This window comes from Grammomys surdaster, unplaced genomic scaffold (assembly GCF_004785775.1).
Source record: "Grammomys surdaster isolate TR1022 unplaced genomic scaffold, NIH_TR_1.0 166, whole genome shotgun sequence".
NCBI lineage: Eukaryota > Metazoa > Chordata > Mammalia > Rodentia > Muridae > Grammomys > Grammomys surdaster.
Window position 1 is genome coordinate 11683815 of NW_021604614.1, and position 19267 is coordinate 11703081.

At 50.4% G+C, this 19267-nt stretch overlaps 1 protein-coding gene across 1 annotated transcript in view; it reads right to left on the bottom strand.

The window, feature by feature from the left end:
- The window catches only part of Dnah10 (dynein axonemal heavy chain 10), a 113865-nt gene that overhangs the window by 15950 nt on the left and 78648 nt on the right, over nt 1-19267 (bottom strand). The window contains exons 47-62 of the mRNA XM_028766046.1: nt 18561-18821; nt 17680-17852; nt 16290-16383; nt 15684-15851; nt 14790-14978; nt 13732-13903; nt 10756-10959; nt 10319-10399; nt 8046-8243; nt 6741-6902; nt 5512-5686; nt 4754-4935; nt 3325-3461; nt 1737-1954; nt 1369-1590; nt 1048-1195 (exon numbers count right to left, since the gene is read on the bottom strand). Coding sequence (XP_028621879.1) covers nt 1048-1195; nt 1369-1590; nt 1737-1954; nt 3325-3461; nt 4754-4935; nt 5512-5686; nt 6741-6902; nt 8046-8243; nt 10319-10399; nt 10756-10959; nt 13732-13903; nt 14790-14978; nt 15684-15851; nt 16290-16383; nt 17680-17852; nt 18561-18821 — 2784 coding nt within the window. The remainder of the gene's footprint in view (nt 1-1047; nt 1196-1368; nt 1591-1736; nt 1955-3324; nt 3462-4753; nt 4936-5511; nt 5687-6740; nt 6903-8045; nt 8244-10318; nt 10400-10755; nt 10960-13731; nt 13904-14789; nt 14979-15683; nt 15852-16289; nt 16384-17679; nt 17853-18560; nt 18822-19267) is intronic.

The window sequence follows — 19267 nt, forward strand, 5'->3', positions numbered from 1 at the left end:
GAGGGAGAGGGAGAGGGAGAGAGTAAGAGAGAGTGAGCTCTCTACAGAAGTGTAGGAGCCAGAGGTAACTAGGAGAGTCAAGCAAGGGCCAGAAAAGCAAGCACAGGACAAAACTGGAGACCACTAATTTGATAGCTCAGCAAAAGCTGGAGTTCCAACAATCCCCCTCTTGGTGTGTGCCCTGGAGGACCACGAATCTGGACACAGACAGGGCTGGTGAGGTGGCTCAGTGAGTAAAGGCCATGCAAGCGTGAGTTCGATCCCTAGAACTCACATAGTAGATGAAGAGAATCACCTCCACAAAGTTCTCCTGACTGCATATGCATGACCCCCCCTCAACAAACATGCACAAAAGAGAAGTGTGTATACAGATGATCACAGCCACACCATAAAGTGGAAACAATCCTGTTCATCAACTGATGGTGGAGCAACAAAATGTGGTATGTCCATACAAAGGAATATTACACAGCTGTAAAGAGGACAAAGAGGTTGGGACAGAACACCCTTACCTGCTACAACATCGTTGAGACCCTACATCATAAAAGAAGCCAATCACAAATGATTAAATACTAAATGGTCCTGTCCATAGGAGATATCCAGAGTAGGCAAAACCATGGAGACAGAAACTGTATTAGCAGTTGCCAGTGGCTAGGCAGCAACCACTAAGGAAAACAGCATTGTTCTTGGTTGGGATGGGGATGGGGGTGATAAAAATATTCTAAACTGACTCTGTTAACTGTTATAGGATTCTGCAAATACTCTTAGAAAGCACAGAAGTGTCTGATTTGAGTGAGCAAGAGACTTGCTAAGTGGGTCACATCCAAATAAAGCTGTCACCTTAGCCTCCCTCCCCCACCCAAACACACACAGTGGAGCATACTGGGCTACCAAGCCCTGTTCTGGGCAGAGAGACAGAAAGACAGAAGGTATGGTCTTTGTCAAAAGGTGCTTTCATCCTGAGCCCCTAAGCAGAGGAAGGGGCTGCTCCGTCCTCAGCTGGGGTTCAGGATGGAGCATGGGGCAGGACTCTAGGCAGAGGGGCCGCACCCGTAGGTTGTTCTTCTCCTCCTTTCTTTTGATCCAGTTGAGGGCCTGTTGCTGGGGGTCAATGCAGAGTGGGAAGCGACTGGCCCGGGTTGTAAGGATGCCATTCTGAACTGAGAGCTCATCAGGGGGAAGGCCCTGGGAGCCCCACCTGTGAGGGACAACCACAAGCAGATGAACTTACCCCACCATGTTGTGAACCCAACACCGCAGGTCACAGGGTCAGCCTTCCGTCACACAGGGATGGCTGTTTTTCCCAGGCCTACAGCCTACCCCCAACCCCAGGTGATGCCCGTGAAGACCCCTCTGGGCTAAGTGTGGTACCTGCTGATCTCAACATCATCTGTGAGGAGGTTCTCCAGTCGGAAAGGCTGGCTCAGGGGGATGTCTCGATCCAAGATGTCGTTTCTCCACACCTGGTTGACCATCTCATCACGAAACTCCCAGGTGAAGGCGCCCTCATAGCTCAAGAAGGCTGCGCAAAGCAAGCAGTCACCCAGTAGCTTCACCCTCCGGTGCATGAGTTCATCCAGGTCGTTCAGCCATCTGCACGGGACAGGGAGGCCACCGTGAGCAGCTCCCTCCTGGCCATGACCAACGGGAACCTGCTTCGGACTCCTCTAGTGCTTCAGAGCAAGCGATACGTTTGTGTAGGTTATGGCTCCCCTCGGTAGGTGGGTGGTACCTCTCACCTGATGTTCTCTGAGCCCAGACCAGAGATGAGCTTGTCAGCCGCGATCAGACGTCTCTCCATGATCTCCGCCTCCTCCTGCAGCTTCTGCTTCTCTAGGATGGCGGCCTCATACTTGGCCCCCAAGGCCTCCAGTTCCTTCTGGATGGCTGCCAACTCATTCTGGATCCTCTCTAGCTCCCGTTTGGTGAGGAAGAAATTCCGCTCCAGCCTGGCCACCTGTGTGACGACAATGAGCAGGTGACCCGCCATCTCCACCTACAGTCGGGGGTTCTCAACCTTCCTAAGGCTGCAGCCCTCTCATACAGTTCCTCATGTGATGGTGACCCCCGCAATCATAAAACTGTAATTTTGCTTCTGTTAGGAATCACAAGGTAAAGAAATAGCTGATATGCGGGATATCTGATACGTGACCTCTGTGAAAGGGTCATTTGACCCCCAAAGGAGTCTGGTGTTCATACTGTGTCTTCATATATGGTGGGGCCACCATCAAGACACATGGCTCTGTGTGTGTGTGTGTGTGTGTGTGTGTGTGTGTGTGTGTGTGTGTGTAACAGTTTGTGCAGGTGAATGCATCTACACACACACACACACACAGTGGCCAGAAGTAGACACTGAATATCCTTTTCTGTCACCCTCTGCTCTGTTTCCCCAGGACTGTGTCTCTCAATTGATTCTGAAACCACTGTGTTCCCGATAGTCTGGAGGCCATCAACCCTGGGTGATCCTTCTCTCTCTCTGCCCACCCCCAGTGTGGTGTGTGTATGTTTGTGTGTGTGTGTCTGTGTGTATGAGTGTGTCTGTGTGTGTGAGTGTGTGTGTGTGTGTGTGTTGGGAGGCTTACAGGATTACATGGCTAACCTAACCTTTCACATGGGTGCTGGGGATTTGAACCCAGGTCCTCAAGCTTGCTCAGGAGGGACCCTTGCCACTGAACTGTTTCCTCCGTGCATCACGTGGCTTCTGTTCTGAGCCACTCACAGCTATAACAATGAGTTCAACCTCATGTAGAAAAACAAATACCCTGCCCCTAAGATAGCAGACCTCTCGGGCTGTGTGTCTTGAAGTCACAGAGAGGCAGCTCAGTGCTTTTTAGTCAAGCATTCAAGAGAATGTCTTCCAGACATTTCAGGTTCTAATGGGAATCTGGGAAAATGATAGGATCACACCGTTACCCTTCAAAATGATTTCAGTTGTTCACTATGGGGCTGACCCCGCCCACAAAGGGGGCACGTGACAATGGCTGGAGATACTCCTGAGAGGGGGACAATGGGCATCTGGTAGACAAACAGGGATGCTGACAAATATTCTACAATTCACTGGATGTCCCCAGCAGGAGGGAGAAGCCATCCCTACAGCCAACAGTACCGAGGCTAAGTAGCCACCTCAGTGTGGGGTGTGGCTGTGGCCATCTTTATTTTACACTGTGTACACAGGCCTCAGCCCTGCCTGTCCATATGCTGTGAGAGAGACACCAGTGGCCAGGCTCATATGTCTTTACGTGGTTTGGAGTCAGAACCTGCCAGGACTTTTCAGCATCATTATGGAGACTTGAACTCTGACCCCAGGGGAGCAAGGCCTTGGCTCACCTTGTCCCTTTTGGGCTTGATCTCCCGAAACACATCACAGTAGCCCATGACAGCCTCCACGAACTTCAGCATCCCCAGCCCTGCCTTGCTCACGGCTTCCATCTCTTCGATTGTGGTGTTCAGAGTCTTCAGGAGGCCTGGAGGGCAAGCACAGTGACGTCACGCTCCCTCCCAGGGTGGATAAAACTGGAGACACCCTGCCTATGGACAGAGGGAGAGTCACGAGTGCCCGCTCCTCAGGGGCCTGCAGTGTGGAGTTGGAGGTGGGTATGGAGGGTAAAACTGCTGCCACCTGGGACTCTGCGTGACCTCACGTGACCCAGAGGTCCCACTGGACACCCTCCAAGCTCTGGGGACAGGAGCATTCATGGGGGCTCAGACAAGCAGCCGAGTAGATTCAAAGCTATGGTGGGTCTTGGGTCACTTCCGCCACCGTCCCAGCGGTGTCCAGGTACAGGGGAACGGGGTCTTTCACAGCTTCATTCGTGCCTGTGTTTGATTTACAGGACTGTGAGAGGCCTTTTGCTTTCTTTACACAAATCATTCTCCCTCTCTTTCATGTGTGCGCAGGCATCTGTGCGCACACACGCATGTGTGAGAATGCCATGGTGTAGTCATCAAGTGAGGTCAGATGACAAGCTTGTGGATATCGGTTCTCTCTACTGGTACCTGGCTTCTGTGGATCTAACTCAGGTCACCAGGTACTATAAACACACACCTTTGTCTGATAAGCCATCTCGATAAACACCCCCTCTTCCCCTCTGTCCCTCCCTCCCTCCCTCCCTCCCTCCCTCCCTCCCTTCCTTCCTTCCTTCCTTCCTTCCTTTTCTTCCATTCTTGGGACAAGGACTCACAGTTCAGCCTGACCTGAACTCACTATGTAACTGATAACCTTGAACTCCTGGTCCTCCTACCTCCGAGGCCCCCTAAGTGCTGGGACTGCAGGTGACAGCCACCACACTGCCCAGTGCTGGGGACTAAACTAAAGGTCTCATGCCTTCTAGGCAGGCTCTCTGCCAGCTCATGGATGAGGTTGCACACAGCTCTGACAGTGTGCTCTATGAGGACTTCCTGGCAGGGAACTTGGGCATTCTCTGGCCAGGGACACATCTTGCTGATGGCAGATGGCACCGCCCTCCCCCTCCCCCGGTCCCCAGGTTCCTACGGAGGCACATTGGCAGGAGGCACAAAGGGAAAGTGCTGAGCCACACAGAGGGCAGAGGCAGAGCCAGGTTCCCATCAATTCTTGTTTCTTTGCCAAGGAGAGTCAGACTCACTGCTGAGCTGACTACGTATGGGCCAATGGTGGCCACCTCTGTCCCTATATCACCAGTGGGAAGCTGGACAGTCATGGCCCTGCTCCACCTACACGGCTAAGGTGACACCCTGGCCACACCCCCTCACCTGGACCCTTCCAGCCCCCACTCACCTTTGATGTTCTTCACTTGACCCTGGGTGATGGAATCGAAGTCGATCTCCATCAGGGACCTCAGGAAGTTGGGGTCGGACATCATACCCTTGGCGGTTTTCCAGTTGAGTTCTTTGTAGCCTTTCATGATGAGGATACACTCACAGACTGTCTGCACTTGCTTCGGGGGCTTCGCGAATGACCTGGGGGACAAGAGGGCCCGTGTTCAGAGAGGCCAGGACCTAGCCAGAACTCTTGGGAAAAAGAAGAAGCAGGCACAAGGACTCCCTGGAGGTCACTGCCTGGGAATAGAGGACACCTAGTCCCTAGAGGGAGGAAGTTGGTCTAGGAAGAGTATCATTTGATAGCCCCACATCAGGCTCCTGGAAGACAGCAGGAAACAGAGACATGACAGTAGTCATTAAAATGCAGCTAGATACCACAGGATATACAGGCAGCCTTCATGCAGCAGACCCTGCAGTCAGAACCTTGTAAAGCTGGTTGCTTTGATCCTATCTTTAAACTCTCTGGCTTGGGGCTTACCAGGTGGCTCAGTGGTTAGAAACACTGTCTGCCCTTTCATAGGACCCAGGTTCAGTTCGAAGCACCCACACGGTGGCTTACAACTGTCCTCCCGTTCTGGAACCTAGACTCGCTTGGTGGTACTTCCTAGTCTCGGGGGTCTCTCTTCCCTATTTGTAAAGGGGGTGGGGTGAGCACAAGGCAGGCCCTGAGAGAGCTCCAGGGATGCAGGCAGGAGCGAAGGTGGTAGCTGGTACCTGATTTCAGTCACGTCTGACTTGTCCAGTTTCTGCAGCTCTAGTTTGGCAGCCTCCAGGATGGGCATGACCTCAGCCAGAGCTGTCTCGGCCTCGGCCTTCTCTACAGCGATGATCTTGTTCTGTTCCTCTATCTCTATGGCCTTCTCCTCTGCCAGCTTCTTCTTCTCCTCCGCTGTAAGGGGGAGGGGCTGGTGAGATGCTGGGATGCTGAGAATGGAGCCTATGCCTCCTGGGAACCTCAAAGCCACGGACTGGGGAGCGAGGGGAGTGGCCAGGGGCCTCTGGTCAATTCAATGACCTCAGAAGTTCACAGAGAGGATCCTACATGGTATTTCTTTCCGTGCCCTACCTACCCCTGTCTGCCTGGACACTGCTGGCCAAGGACCTAAGGTGGCCTTCTGACTTTAGATGACTGAATGGACCTGTCTGTCTCCCACTGTCTGCCCTCTCCTTGGTCTTTAAAAAAAAAACTTCTTCAAACATTTGATGTATTTGTGTTCGCATGCCACAGAATCCATTCTCTCCTACCATGTGGGCCCCAGGATCGAACTCAGGTCGTAAGAAGCCCCTTTCCCACTGAGCCACCCCACTGGCCCTTCAGCCCTCTGTCTCCCACCCATACCCCTACTTCTCTAGCCACCCTTCCTCTTTATGCTCAGTCAGGTCCAGCCCTAGAGATGCCTCATCTAGGGAATACCGTTCCTCTATGTGACTTCCTCTCACCATACTCTCTGCTGGTGACTCTGGTCACAGCCTGACTTCACTTTGTCACTGGCTTGCACCCTAGCTGGCTGCCTCTAAGTGATGGGCATCTCCCTTAAGTAGAGCTCAGAGGTGACAGGGAGCACAAGGGGGCTTCCGGGCACACAGCCACTAGAGCCTCAAAGTGAGACCTTATTAGAAAAGATGTCGTTACCAAAGATGAGGTCACACTGGCCTGGGGACAGACCTGTTCCAGTATCTGGTGACCTCATAAGAAGCCATGCCTCACACTGATATCCTGTTGAATTATCACAGTGCTCCCTATGAGTAGGCAAAACCACTAAAAATAAAAATGTTTAAAAATTAAACAGCTCAGGGAGGGTGTCCTGTGACTGTGAGACATCTAGCATTCAAGGCTTGCTGGTAATGGCTGCCCACACAGCTGGTCTCTCAGCAGAGTCTTGGAAGTCCCAGCATCAGGCACAGACTGGCCCCAGGGCTAATAGCCCACTCCAGGCACTTGCCTATGGCTGTGTTGGTGGCGATTTCCTCTAGCAGGGTCTCACAGGCAGCCGACTTCTCGGCCAGGACAATCTTCTGCTCTGCCAGCTTCTGGTTCAGCTCATCCAGCTGGATGGTAGCCTCCTTCAGCTTGTCCAGCCCACCCTCCAGACGCTTGCACTGTGCTGGAGGGCAGACGGCACATGGTCAGTGGTCCAGGGAAGGACCTCGTATTAGCCTTGCTGGCATCCATCCAACAAGAGGAAAAGAACTCACTTCTACAAGACGCCATAGCTCTGTCCTAGCTCCCAGGCTGCATGGCATTTGGTAGCATGAACTGACCAGTAAAAACCAGTATGTCTTTTTTTGTTTGTTTTGTTTTCTTTTTCCAGACAGGGTTTCTCTGTGTAGCCCTGGCTGTCCTGGAACTCGCTCTATAGACCAGGCTGGACTCAAACTAGAGATCTGCCTACCTCTGCCTCCCGAGTGCTGGGATTTAAGCCCTGCACCACCACCACGCTGGTAACAGTACATCTCTTAGCCAGCAGCCCTGGACAGCCTTTCCTAAATAGCCTTTTTCTAGCAGAGCACACTGGGGACCAGGGGACATCTAGGGCAAAGAAAACAGCTTTGCAAGCACAGGGCCATAAGAAACTAAAATCATGCAGTGTCCCACTCACTGCGATGACCCACCCCAAAATGCAAAAGCCAACTCTGCCCTATTTTGGCCCAAACATAAGTCTTGAGCTGTCCATGCCAGTCATGGTTTGTATAGGCTCAGCCCAGTGAGTGGCACTATTAGAAGGTATGGCCCTGTTGGAGTAGGTGTGTCACTGTGGGTCTGGGCTTTAAGACCCTCATCCTAGCAGCCTGAAAGCCAGTATTCTGTTAGCAGCCTTCAGATGAAGATGTAGAACTCTCAGCTCCTCCTGCACCATGTCTGCCTGGATGCTGTCATGCTCCCGCCTTGATGATAATGGACTGAACTTTCGAACCTGTAAGCCAGCCCCAATTAAATGTTATCCTTTATAAGACTTGCCTTATGCCGGGTGGTGGTGGCGCACGCCTTTAATCCCAGCACTTGGGAGGCAGAGGCAGGCGGATTTCTGAGTTCGAGAGTTCGAGGCTAGCCTGATCTACAGAATGAGTTCCAGGACAGCCAGGGCTACACAGAGAAACCCTGTCTCGAGAAACCAAACCAAAAAAAAAAAAAAAAAAAAGACTTGCCTTGGTCATGGTATCTGTTCATAACAATAAAACCCTAACTAAGATGATGCCATAACACCTGCCCATGCACCCCTGCCCTGCCCCCACCTCTCCCCGCTCACCTATGTTGTACTGGGTTTTCTCATCCAACAGCTTTGAGTAGGTGTTAATGAAGTCCAGGTAGTTCTTGGGAGTCACATAGTTGCTGCGCCTCAGCTTCTGCTGGAACTGCTTGCTGAACTCACCCACCGACTGGTGGACCATCACCACATGCTCCACAAGGTCTTCAAGTTTCTCACCCGGAATCATGGTATTATCCCCTGCAGTGGAAGAAGCAGAGAAAGTGGGGGTTAGAAACAGAAAAATGAGGACTGGGGAGGGGACAGCTCCAGCACTGCAGAAAACAAACAAAAGAGAACAGGTTCCCAGAAAGTGAAATATTGACCCACAGACCCAAGAACTCCACTGCCAGAAGTGTGGCCGAAAGAACCAGACCTAGAGCCTCCAAAAGGTCTGTGAACGCCAATGTTCACAGCAGCAGAGTGGTTAGGAGAAAAGATCAGAATCTGAGGTGAACAGTAACAGTGTGGCATGCCCATACAGGGGAGTACTATGCAGTCATGAAAAAGGACCAAATGTGGGGCTACATTCTAAGTGAGCCTCCAGAAACACTCTACAAAAAGAAGAAGCTGGACACAAAGATACAATGTGCATGGGTCCTCTTACACAAGATACAAAGACACAGGGAAGGTTCATAGAGACAGGAGGCAGGTTAGAGGTATCCAGGGCCTGGGGGAAGGAAGAGTCAATGTTTAGATGGGTGCAGAGCTTCAGTTGAGGAAAATGGAAAGTTCTGGAAACAGATGAATGTAATCAGTACTTCAAGTACATTTAAGATGGACCGAAAGGGAAAGCTTACAGTAGACACATTTTCCTTAAGGAAAAGTGATTTCACCAAAAAAACTTAATTTGAAAAAAGGATATGAACAGCCATTCCTTGTGGCAATTTCCTGAACCTGTGATCTGTCCCTGGTGATTTCTCTAACACAGAAGCCAACCCTTCTGCCCTGGGGCCGGGGAACTCTGTGCCTGTCCCCAGGGCTCAGGCACCATCAGGAGAAACTCAAGCTTCAGGACTGGGACCCAAGATCAACCCCTGATCCCCAAGCCCAGCACAAAGTCCCCACCCACGGCAGCTGGGTAGGTGGATTCAGCCATTCTGTGACAGATCCCAGTGTCCAGCACACACTGGTGTTTAAGGGGGCCCTTCCTGGGAGTCTACTAGAATAACTGGTGATCTCTCCCAGAGACAAATCTCTCCCCTTGGGTCATGCTGGTGGCCTGGGATGCAACAGGCTCGGGGAGAACATGAGGGGAGAAGGTGTCCAGGTTCTACAGACCTGTCTGTGACTCAGACTACACACAGCATGCCTGAAAAACTCTGCCCACCGGTATCCAATACTGCAACCTGAGCTTCAGGGAATATGTTCTAAGGGAAAGAACCATAAATGAATTATGGGTAGCTTTGTATATAGAACTGAAACACTGCGTGCTGAGAAGGTAGTGGGATGACTTGCAGACCTTGGGAGCTAGCATGCGCAGCCACAGCAGGGCTGGCAGCAGCAGCTCCACAGGGCAAGCACGGCCGGCCCACCACTTGTGTTCTGTAAATAAAGTTTTATTGAAACACAGCCAAATTCATCTACATCTGGTCTCAGGGAGCTCTCAAAGCACACTGTCAGAATTTGGCAGCTGTGACGGAAGCAGATACTGCCACGTAGATCTCCACAGGAGCAGTTTGCCAGACTCTGAGTCACTCTATCACAACAAATGTCCTCTTGGCTTCCTTCCCAGGAGAACAGCATTATAACTGAAATTACGGCTCTGGCTTTGGGTGGAAGGGATGTTTGTTTATTGAGTCTGTTGGGTACATATTGGTAAGGTTGAAACTATTTACAAAGCTACCCAGTGGCACTGGTCATAAATCTTTTCGAGTTAGATCTAGACTAAAAGAGAACCTGTACTGGCATCTCCATGGTAGTGACCTCTGGGACATTTTCCCTACAAAGGGCTGAACAGTAATGGCACTGTCTCTCTGGCAAGGATGTGGTGTAGGAGGGGCCAGAGACAGAGTGTTCATGATGTGTGGGCCAATAAAACTTTACTCATCAAAACAATCAGGGGGCCACATTTGGCAGTAGGCCCTGCTGTGAAGACTTCTGATCCCTTTGGATTAGAGCAAAATACAACCCCAAGCCCTATACTAACAATAAAAACCTATTCTTTATCATAGGGTATCTATGGTGAACCAATCTAGTGGGCTAAGATTCAGTCAGAACAGTGACAAGCTTCTTTATGAGACTACCAAGCAATCCCCATTATAGTGGTAACTTACCTAAAAATGACTTGGCAACTGCGTGCAAGGCCTGCGGTGGCCAGGGCATGAACCAGTCAATACCGGTGTTATTCACGAGGCCTTGGAGCAAAAGGAGAAAGAGGATCACTTTGCAACCCAGAACTACTCCAGTGCGTGCGCACTGTCTTTGGTGTCCTCCAGAGTGGTGGCTCAGCTGTTACACTCAAGTTTGACTATGTCTCAGCATCTTGTCACTGTGATACTGGGAGAGAGAAGAGGGGTACCCTCCCCAAACCACCTGCCAGGAAGACACCAGCCATGTCTACTGAGAATTGAGAGGGGCCAAGGAGGTGTGCCTACAGTACACAGCCAATTCTCAACTTAGTCCCAATCATGAGTTTGGAGGTCCCCAGCATGCACACACACACACCATATGCAGCAATGGTGAAGGGTTTATAGACTCGGCTCAAAGGTACCTGGGAAATTCCTACACCGGGTCCTCAAGGTATCTCCTACTGGTGACATGCCCAGGACGATATGTAGGTTGTTAGCGCTTTTATTCACGAAAAATTGCCATACGGACTCCTTGGCTGGACCCATGCCGAACTTCAAGGCCTCCTGCCCAATCTGACCAAGGATGTTGTCCTTTTCCTCTTCAGCGAAGAGTGCAGGGACCATTCCTAGAAGACAAGGATGTAGGGGGAACTGGCTTTCAGGTCTCTGAGTTCTGATCTCCCTGAGTGGAAAAGGAGGTGATGGAGCAAGGCATGATGGGAAGAGCAGCAGGTGCCAGTGAAAGACTAGAGCTGGCGTCCAGACTAACACACAATCACTCACCCAAGATCAGAGGGGTCTCTGGGCTTTCAGGATGGATAGTAAGTGTCCCTTTCCTACACTGAGAACTGTACTGGGCATCAAAACCCACGTACATATGTCTCTTGCAGCAGGATTCTTACCATGGGGATTTGCTTCCCAGTAAACACTGGACAATATCTAATTAGACAGCTAGCATTGTAACAACTTGAGAGGACTGAGCTAGTTAGTTTTAAACAACAGCTTGTCACGATGTTAAATTATCTGGGAAGAGAGTCTCAATCCACTAACTATCTGTATAAGATGAATTAGTGTGTTAAGTGATGTTCAGTGACCCAGCCTAACATGGGCAGCACCATTCCCTAGACAGACGGTCCTTAATTCTACATAGCAAGAGAAAACTGGAAGCTGGCAGCACTGGGGACATTATTGACTGTGAATATGATATGACCAGGTGCTCAAGCTCCTACTGCTGACTCTCCCTAAAAAAAAAAGAAAAAGAAAAAGAAAAAAGAAAAAAGAACTTTAACCTGGAATTGTAACCCAAATAAACCTTCCCTTTCCTAAGTCACTTTGTGCTCTGGGAATTTGTCACAGCAACAGAAATGAAAATAGAACAGATATGGTCTAGCATCCAGTGGGAATAGCCAGTTATACAGTATCAGATCTTACAAGGCCCAAGGGCAGACCTACAGCAAAGTTCAGCCCAGTCCTCAGTGCCAGTAAGGCTTTGGGGAATGACTGTGTCGGGCCAGGGGCTGGGTGGCTATGAGCATCTGTGCTTTCAGATGGTGAGACACCTGCGTCAAGCGATTTCTATGCAGAGTTCACATCGTGGTCAAAGCTCCTCCTCCTCAAAAAGCCTTCCCTCTTCCCTCAACTCTGAGCAGACCCCATGGGTGACCAGAAAGCACACAGACTATGTCCAGGCAGTGATAATGTGGTCTCATCTTTGAATGACCCACAAGATCCTGTATCTCAGTGCCTCTCTCTTTTTTGTTTGTGTTTTAGGTTTCTTTTTTTAAGTGTGTGTGTGTGTGTGTGTGTGTGTGTGTGTGTGTGTGTGTGTGCCTTATGTAGCCCAGGCTAGCCTTGAACTTGTTATGTACCTGAGGATGACCTTGTACTTCTGACCCTCCTATGTAAGGAACAAGAAGTCCTGAGTGAATGTGTGTCGTTTGACATGGACATGCGCATGCCAAGGCCCCATGGGAGTGGCAAAGCCTTCCTCTGGTCTCAGTACTATTGTTGACAATGGGCTGAACATGTCCACCATAGTCCCCCCACCCCATGCATACATCCTGGAGACTGCCGCTCTGCAGAGACTGTTCCTACAGAAATCAGCTAACTCCACCTCCTTGATGCAGGTGTGTACCACAAGCCCCGCCTCCTTCCTTATCTGTATCTCATAACCCTGCCTCCTTTTCAACAAAGCATGCTCAGCTTCTGGATGCTGCCACTTCTCCCTCAGAGAGCCTAGAGCACCCGATTCCAGATTCTTTCCAAGTGCTGATCCTTTCTCCGTACCCTTATGACCCCTAATCTTCTGGGACCCAAGCTGTGCGAGAATCAGCATCCCTGCCTCTACATTCTGGGTGATGGGAGTTCACACGTGTAGTACAATGTCCAGCATATGTGTGTATGTTTTCTGCTGGTACTAGGGATCGAACACAGGACCTCACACATGCTAGTCAAGCACCCTACCCATTGAGCTACCACATCCCCAGGCACCCCTGAATCTTGCCCACGAGATCCCCATCCCCCTGGCATGACGTCTCTTCTCCGTCTGACTTCAGTACATGGGACTCTTATATACAGGGTTTTTTTTCCAACAGTGCCCTGGCCACTCTTCCTAATGGGAGAACATGAATAATGCCCCCCTTAAAGATTCCCTCACCCCCACCCTAGGACCTACAAGCATGTTTCCTTATGCTCCCTCCCAAACGGGAAGAGGCTTTACAGTTAGGATGAGGCTGAGGACCCAGGCAGTCCAATGCTGTCACAGGAAAGGGTGAGAAACAGAAGTCAGTGGTGGGGGACAGAAGCAGCGAGTAGGGTGACATGAGCCAAGGAGCCCTGGGCTAGGGCAGCCTCTACAAGCTGGAAAGGACGAGTTTGTACATCGTGGACCTGTTCACACCGTGAACACCGTGCAGGGAGGTTGGAATGAGCTCACCTTTGGGCAGTTTGTGGAAGGAAGGCCCACGGGTAAGAGACAACACAGCATCTTCCAAACCCTGCTTTGTGCGGCTCCTCCCCTCCCCTTCCCTCATTATCACAGTTCCAATTCCCTGGGAATCCCACCCCTGCCCTGCACACTCCAGACTCTGGGCTTCAAGAACAGCAGAGGTCCTGGGCATCATACTGCCTGCAAAATCTGGGGTGTGCAGTGGCCACTGAGGGATAAGCCCGTGTGGGTGACAAGGTCTCTCACAGAGCTGAGACACACATGGCTTCAGGTTCAGGGACTACAGAACAGTCCCTGTCCTAAGACCGAGAAAAGCAACCAATGCATCCATAGGAGGAAGAGGGCTCAGGGATGCCCACCCTGAGAAACCAAAGACTGTCAGAGCCATCTCCGACTGCAGTGGCAGAAAGGGACATTCCTGTCACATGGGTGCCCACTGGGCAGGCAGTACCTGACGTCAGCATGTTGTTGATGAGTTCCAGGAAGCCCTCCTCGGCCACATGCGCGTCTGTGAACAGGAAGATCATCATCTTGTTCTCCAGCCCCAGCTTCGTGTACAGGTTCTTCAGATCATCCCGGAAGTTACTCTCCGAGTAGCCACGGCTCAACAAGATCTCAAACACCTGAGGAAACAAACAGGTAGTGCCTGCTGAGGCAGGGGGAAAGCTCCGAGCACAGTAGGAGAGCACGTGGGTTTGCATGCCCTAAAACACATTATACCACTCGAGGGGCACAGGCAGGGAAGCCAGATGATGGACAGGTGACCAGTGTGTACTGCACACATGGGTCAGAGTACAAGCGTGAAAGTTCCGGTACTCCTATGTACAACACGGGTCTGGAGGAAGGAAGGCAAGGGAGGGACTTGGTGTCTCGGGAGTCATGGGGTTTTGAAAACAGGACACCTGCAACAGTAAAGGCAGGTGACAGTCACACGGATCTGCACCTAGAAAAAGCACCCGCGTGCACACTTAAAAGGGTGAACCATTATCTCGAATTCTAGCTCCACAAAGCAGTTTTATCTTTTCTGTTGGGCTGGAGAGATGGCTCAGCGGTTAAGAGCACTGACTGCTCTTCCAGAGGTACTGAGTTCAATGCCCAGCAACCACATGGTGGCTCACAACCATCTGTAATGGGATCTGATGCCCTTTTCTGGAGTGTCTGAAGACAGTGACAGTGTACTCATATATATAAAGTAAGTAAATCTTTTTTAAAATTTTCTGTTGATTTTTGTTTACATGTATGTGGGCTTATATATCTGTAGATAAACCACATATATGAAGGTACCTGTAGGAACCCCAGGAAGCTGAAGCTATAGGAAGCTCAAGTGTGTATGACAGTCAGGGACGTCCCCCAAGGCTCCTCTGTGTCCCCACAGCACTACAGTCACGGGTGCAGCCGGAGTCTGACTTTTGAGCTTGCGGTGTCATGTGAGTTAGATGCTTTGCAAGCTCAGGTGACAAGGACAACAGCAGGTCCCGCTCCCCGCTCTGTACACAGCATCCCCCTCACCTCGCAGCCTGCGGTGAAGGCCGCCAGCCTGGCCAACGACTGCTTCCCGGAGCCACCCACGCCCACCAGCAAGGCGTGGCCTCGGTCCATTCGGATGATGCGGTGCACGCGGGTCAGGTGTTCCAGAGCATCGTCAAACAGCACCAGGTTCATCTTGGTGTTGATTTCGTTGTACTCCTCGAGTATTTCCTGAGTGGAGAGGATCCCTGAGCCCGACACATTTTAACAGACAGACTCTCTCCTTCTCACCAGGAAAGATAAGGAAAAGAGCTATCTGTCTTTCCCCAGCATCCATCACTAAGGAAGTAATGCAATCCTTAAGACCCGCGGGGCCACAGACATCAAGAGTGCAGTAGGCTGATGGCTGGACCGGAGAGATGTCTCAGCTGGGAGGTGGTGCTTGTCCCAGGACCCACGTGCAGTTCCCAGCATGCACAGCAGGTGGCTCACAAATGCCTGTAACTCCAGGCCCCTGGGCTCCAAGACCCACCTCTTGGCACCTACAGGGACCTGCACTCACATGTACACACGCGCGCGTGCACACACACACACACACACACACATACACACCACACCTCACATACATAATTAAAAATAAAATAAAGTGAATCTAGGCAGGCGGCTGCCTTTAATCTTGGCACTTGGTGGGTGGATAGGGCAGAGGTAGGCGGATCTCTGAGTTAGAGGCCAGCCTGGTCTACACAGAGAAACCCTGTATAAATAAATAAATAAATAAATAAATAAATAAATAAATATCTCAAGTTTGCTGGCTGTCAACCTGCTAGAGCGAGCCACAGCCCATTACAAACAAGAGAGCCGCTGGAGTCCCCAAACACACCCCAAACTGGGTGTGGGCTATCCTGGGAGGACAAGACGGAGGTGGGCGGTCCACACCTCGAACAGTGCCTTGGCGGCCTCATAGTCCTGGATGTCTTCATAAATGCGTGGCTCCCCCTCTTGCAGAGCCAACCGGAAGTCCCCGAACAGGATGGGATCTCTCATCACCACCTCGAAGTCATCGTTAAAATGCTCCCTCACCAGGTTCCCTATGTGATCTTGCACCTTGAGACAAAAGCGGGAGAAGGTCCACAGACAGCATACATTTGGCAGGAAAGAGAATTCGCCATTATCAATGGGATAATCTGCCTAGACCCTCCCCGTGGGCGCCTATCCTGCCGCCGTGAGCATCCTGTCCAAGCAATACGTTGGTTTACATTGGTTTCTTTTGGTTTCTTTTTTTTTTTTTCCTAAGTCCTCTCTTGCTGTTGTTTTTTAAATTACATTTATTTATTTGTGCTGAGGGGTCATGTGTAGAGGTCAGAATATAACTTCTGGGAGTCGGTTCTCTCTTGCCACCTCGTAGGTCCCAGGGATGGAACTCAGCTCATCAGCCTTGGGCCCCAGGCGCCCGCTGAGCCATCTTGCTGGCCCCACGGGCATGCGTTCTACTCAGCCCTTGCGTGGGGTTTCCCACCCGCCAAGGTGACCGCGCATGCTCACCAGCTGCTTGTCCACTTCGTTAATGAGCCGGTCATGGAAAACCCGCAAGCACTCATTTCTCCACACCCTTACCATCTGGGACACTGTCTGAAACCTACAGGAGAGGACAATGTTGTTGGTCACCAGGTCCTCTGGGGAGGAAGAGGCCTAGGTGGGTGGGGGAACACAAGAACCATATCCCTAAAAGCATTTCCGTCCCTTTGTAGCCAGAAGCCAGCAAATTAAATACAGGGGCACGAAATCCTCACCCACGACTCATTCTACTGAAAGGAAGAAATGGAGCCTTCCCGTCAGTTCCGTACACTATTCAAAGCCCATGCGTACATGCTAGAATGTGCGAACTTAAAACCAGCCTTGCTGAACAGTGGTAGCACACGCCTTCAATCCCAGCACTCGGGAGGCAGAGGCAGGTGGATCTCTGAGTTCAAGGCCAGCCTGGTCTACAAAGCAAGTTTGGGGACAGCCAGGGCTAGACTGGCTCATCTTCCACTCAGCTGGAAATACTGTATCAAATGAGCCACAGTATCCACACAGGCCCAGCCTGAGCTGAGGAGGTGAGGCTACAGAGCGACCACTAGAGGGACCAAGACGCCCCAATTGCAGGGGCTAAGGAGCTGTTACCCTAAGGCAATGAGTCTCCACCTCTACCCCTCTCCCTTCTTATTCTTTGAGGCAGGATCTCAAACCCAGAGCTCTCAGATAAGGGTAGTCCCACTAGCCAGCTTGCTTTGGGGGATCCGCTAGAATGACAGGAGAGCCCACACCCCATCCCAGCATTCACGTGGCTTCTGAAGATCTGCGTCCTGAACTCACACTGGACCTGCACCATCTCCAGCTCTCTCTCCATCCCTGAACTCACGCTGGACCTGTATCATCTCCAGCTCTCTCTCCATCCCATCTTGATTTTGATTTTTCTGAGACAAGATCTCATGGACCCCAGGTGGGCCTTGAACTTCATATGTAGCCAAAAAATGACAAAACACCTGCTGATTCTCTCTCTAGTCGAGTGGTTCCCAACCTTCCTAACGCTGTGACCCTTTAGTACAGTTCCCCATGTGGTGGTGACCCCCAACCATAAAATTATTTCATCACTACTTCATAACTGTAGTATTGCTACTGTTATGACTCAAAATGTAAATATCTATATTTTTCAACGGTCTTGTGAGACCCCTGTGAAAGGGTTGTTCAGCCTCCAAAGGGGTCATGCCCCACAGGTTGAGAATCACTGTTGAGAATCCTAAGCATTTACCTGTTTCTCAATATGATCAAGGATGTCATGTGACTTAGTGCCACATTTTTTTTTTTTGAGCCATCTGATTCATTGGTAAGTCCTAACAAAAGCCATCATGTCTTTAGGGTATATTTTAGTAAGACAAACCCCAAAACTCACCGATCTGGATTAGTAAGGACAAGGCCATTAAACACCCTAGAGAGGTCTCGAAGGTTGAAGATGTAATGGAACTTTGAAGGGGTGGGAGGCAGATCTTGAACGATGTTTTTGTAAAGCGTTAACGTGCAAACTGTCAGCTTCTTGCTCACGCCACCGATGCTCTCATTAAAGGTCTTTAAAAAAAATGAAAAGACCCACTGTGGTTATCAGTAGGAGAATGGACAGACGAAATATGGTATTTTTATGACTGAATAGTATGTGATCAGGAAAGGTAATGAAACACTGGCATGCGGATGAATCTTGAAAACTTGATGCTGAGTGAGAAAAGCCAGGCTCCAGGGCCCACTGATGTGGACTACCACAGGCAGATGGGGCCAAGGAGATGGAGGCAGGTGAGTGGCTTCCAGGGGCTGGAAGAGATGCAATGCCTACCTGGGATGCATGAGATCTTGTAATGGGTACAGGTTTCCTTTGGATTAAAAAACAAAACAAAACAAAACAAAACAAAACAAAACAAGTTCTATTTACACAGTGAGAATAGTTAGCCAAGACTGAGTGGATCAAAAGTGTCTCTGAACTGCATCTGCTAAAATGGTTAAAATAATGAATCTTCTCATTCCATGAATTTGTCATTTTTTTTACATGTGTGTGCAGCTCACCCTCTGACCACCCTGCATGGGTTTCAGCCCTCTGACATTGGGGGTATGTGGGATAGGACCATCATCTGTGGTTAAAACAGCATCAGGCAAGGCTTGAGGTCCTCCTGCTCCCCTCCTGGCTGAATGCTTAAGTGCATAGACCCTACTCTAGTGTAAATAAATCAGGTCTTCACACATCCCCACCCATAATGTCCTCCTTGTGTGTAAAGAAAGCCCGGTTACCGAGGTGTGGCCCTTCAGAATGGAGTAGTAGATCAAGTTCAGGGACTCCTCCGATGGAAAAGGGACGTTGAAGACGCTGAACAATGAGAGGAACCTGGGGTCCACCTCGTTACGGCCCCCTCCTGCCTTCCCCATAGCAGCGATGAAGCCCAGATCACGGATACTCTTACAGTTGAGTTCTTTCCCACGGTCATATAAGTAACCCTTTTCTAACAGCAGCTTTAGCAAAGCGATGGGCTGCTGGGTACCATACTCGTCCACCTGGTAGGTTTTTAGAGGAAGGAGAAAAGCAGTATCAAAAAGCAGGGCTTGGCAAGGCTGTGGTGACCTTAAAAGCTCAACCCTCCTGTTTCCCTCTAAGCATCCTGGGATTGTCCTCACAGGACTTCTCAAGTCTACATCTGTCTATTCACTCCTGAGGTTTAAGGTCTGTCTCCCTCACTACACTGTTCACTCCATGAAGGCAACGACTGTTGAGCTTTACACATGGCACATCACCAGTTTCCTGGTAAGAGTTCAGCAAATGGAGTGGATGGATGGATGAATGTATAGATGGATAGATGAGTGGATGGATGGATGGATGGATGGATGGATAGATGAGTGGATGGATGGATGGATGTGTATATAAATATTTGGATGGATAGATGGGTAAATGAGTGGATAGATGGATAGATGGAAGAATGTGTATGTATGTATATAGAAGGATG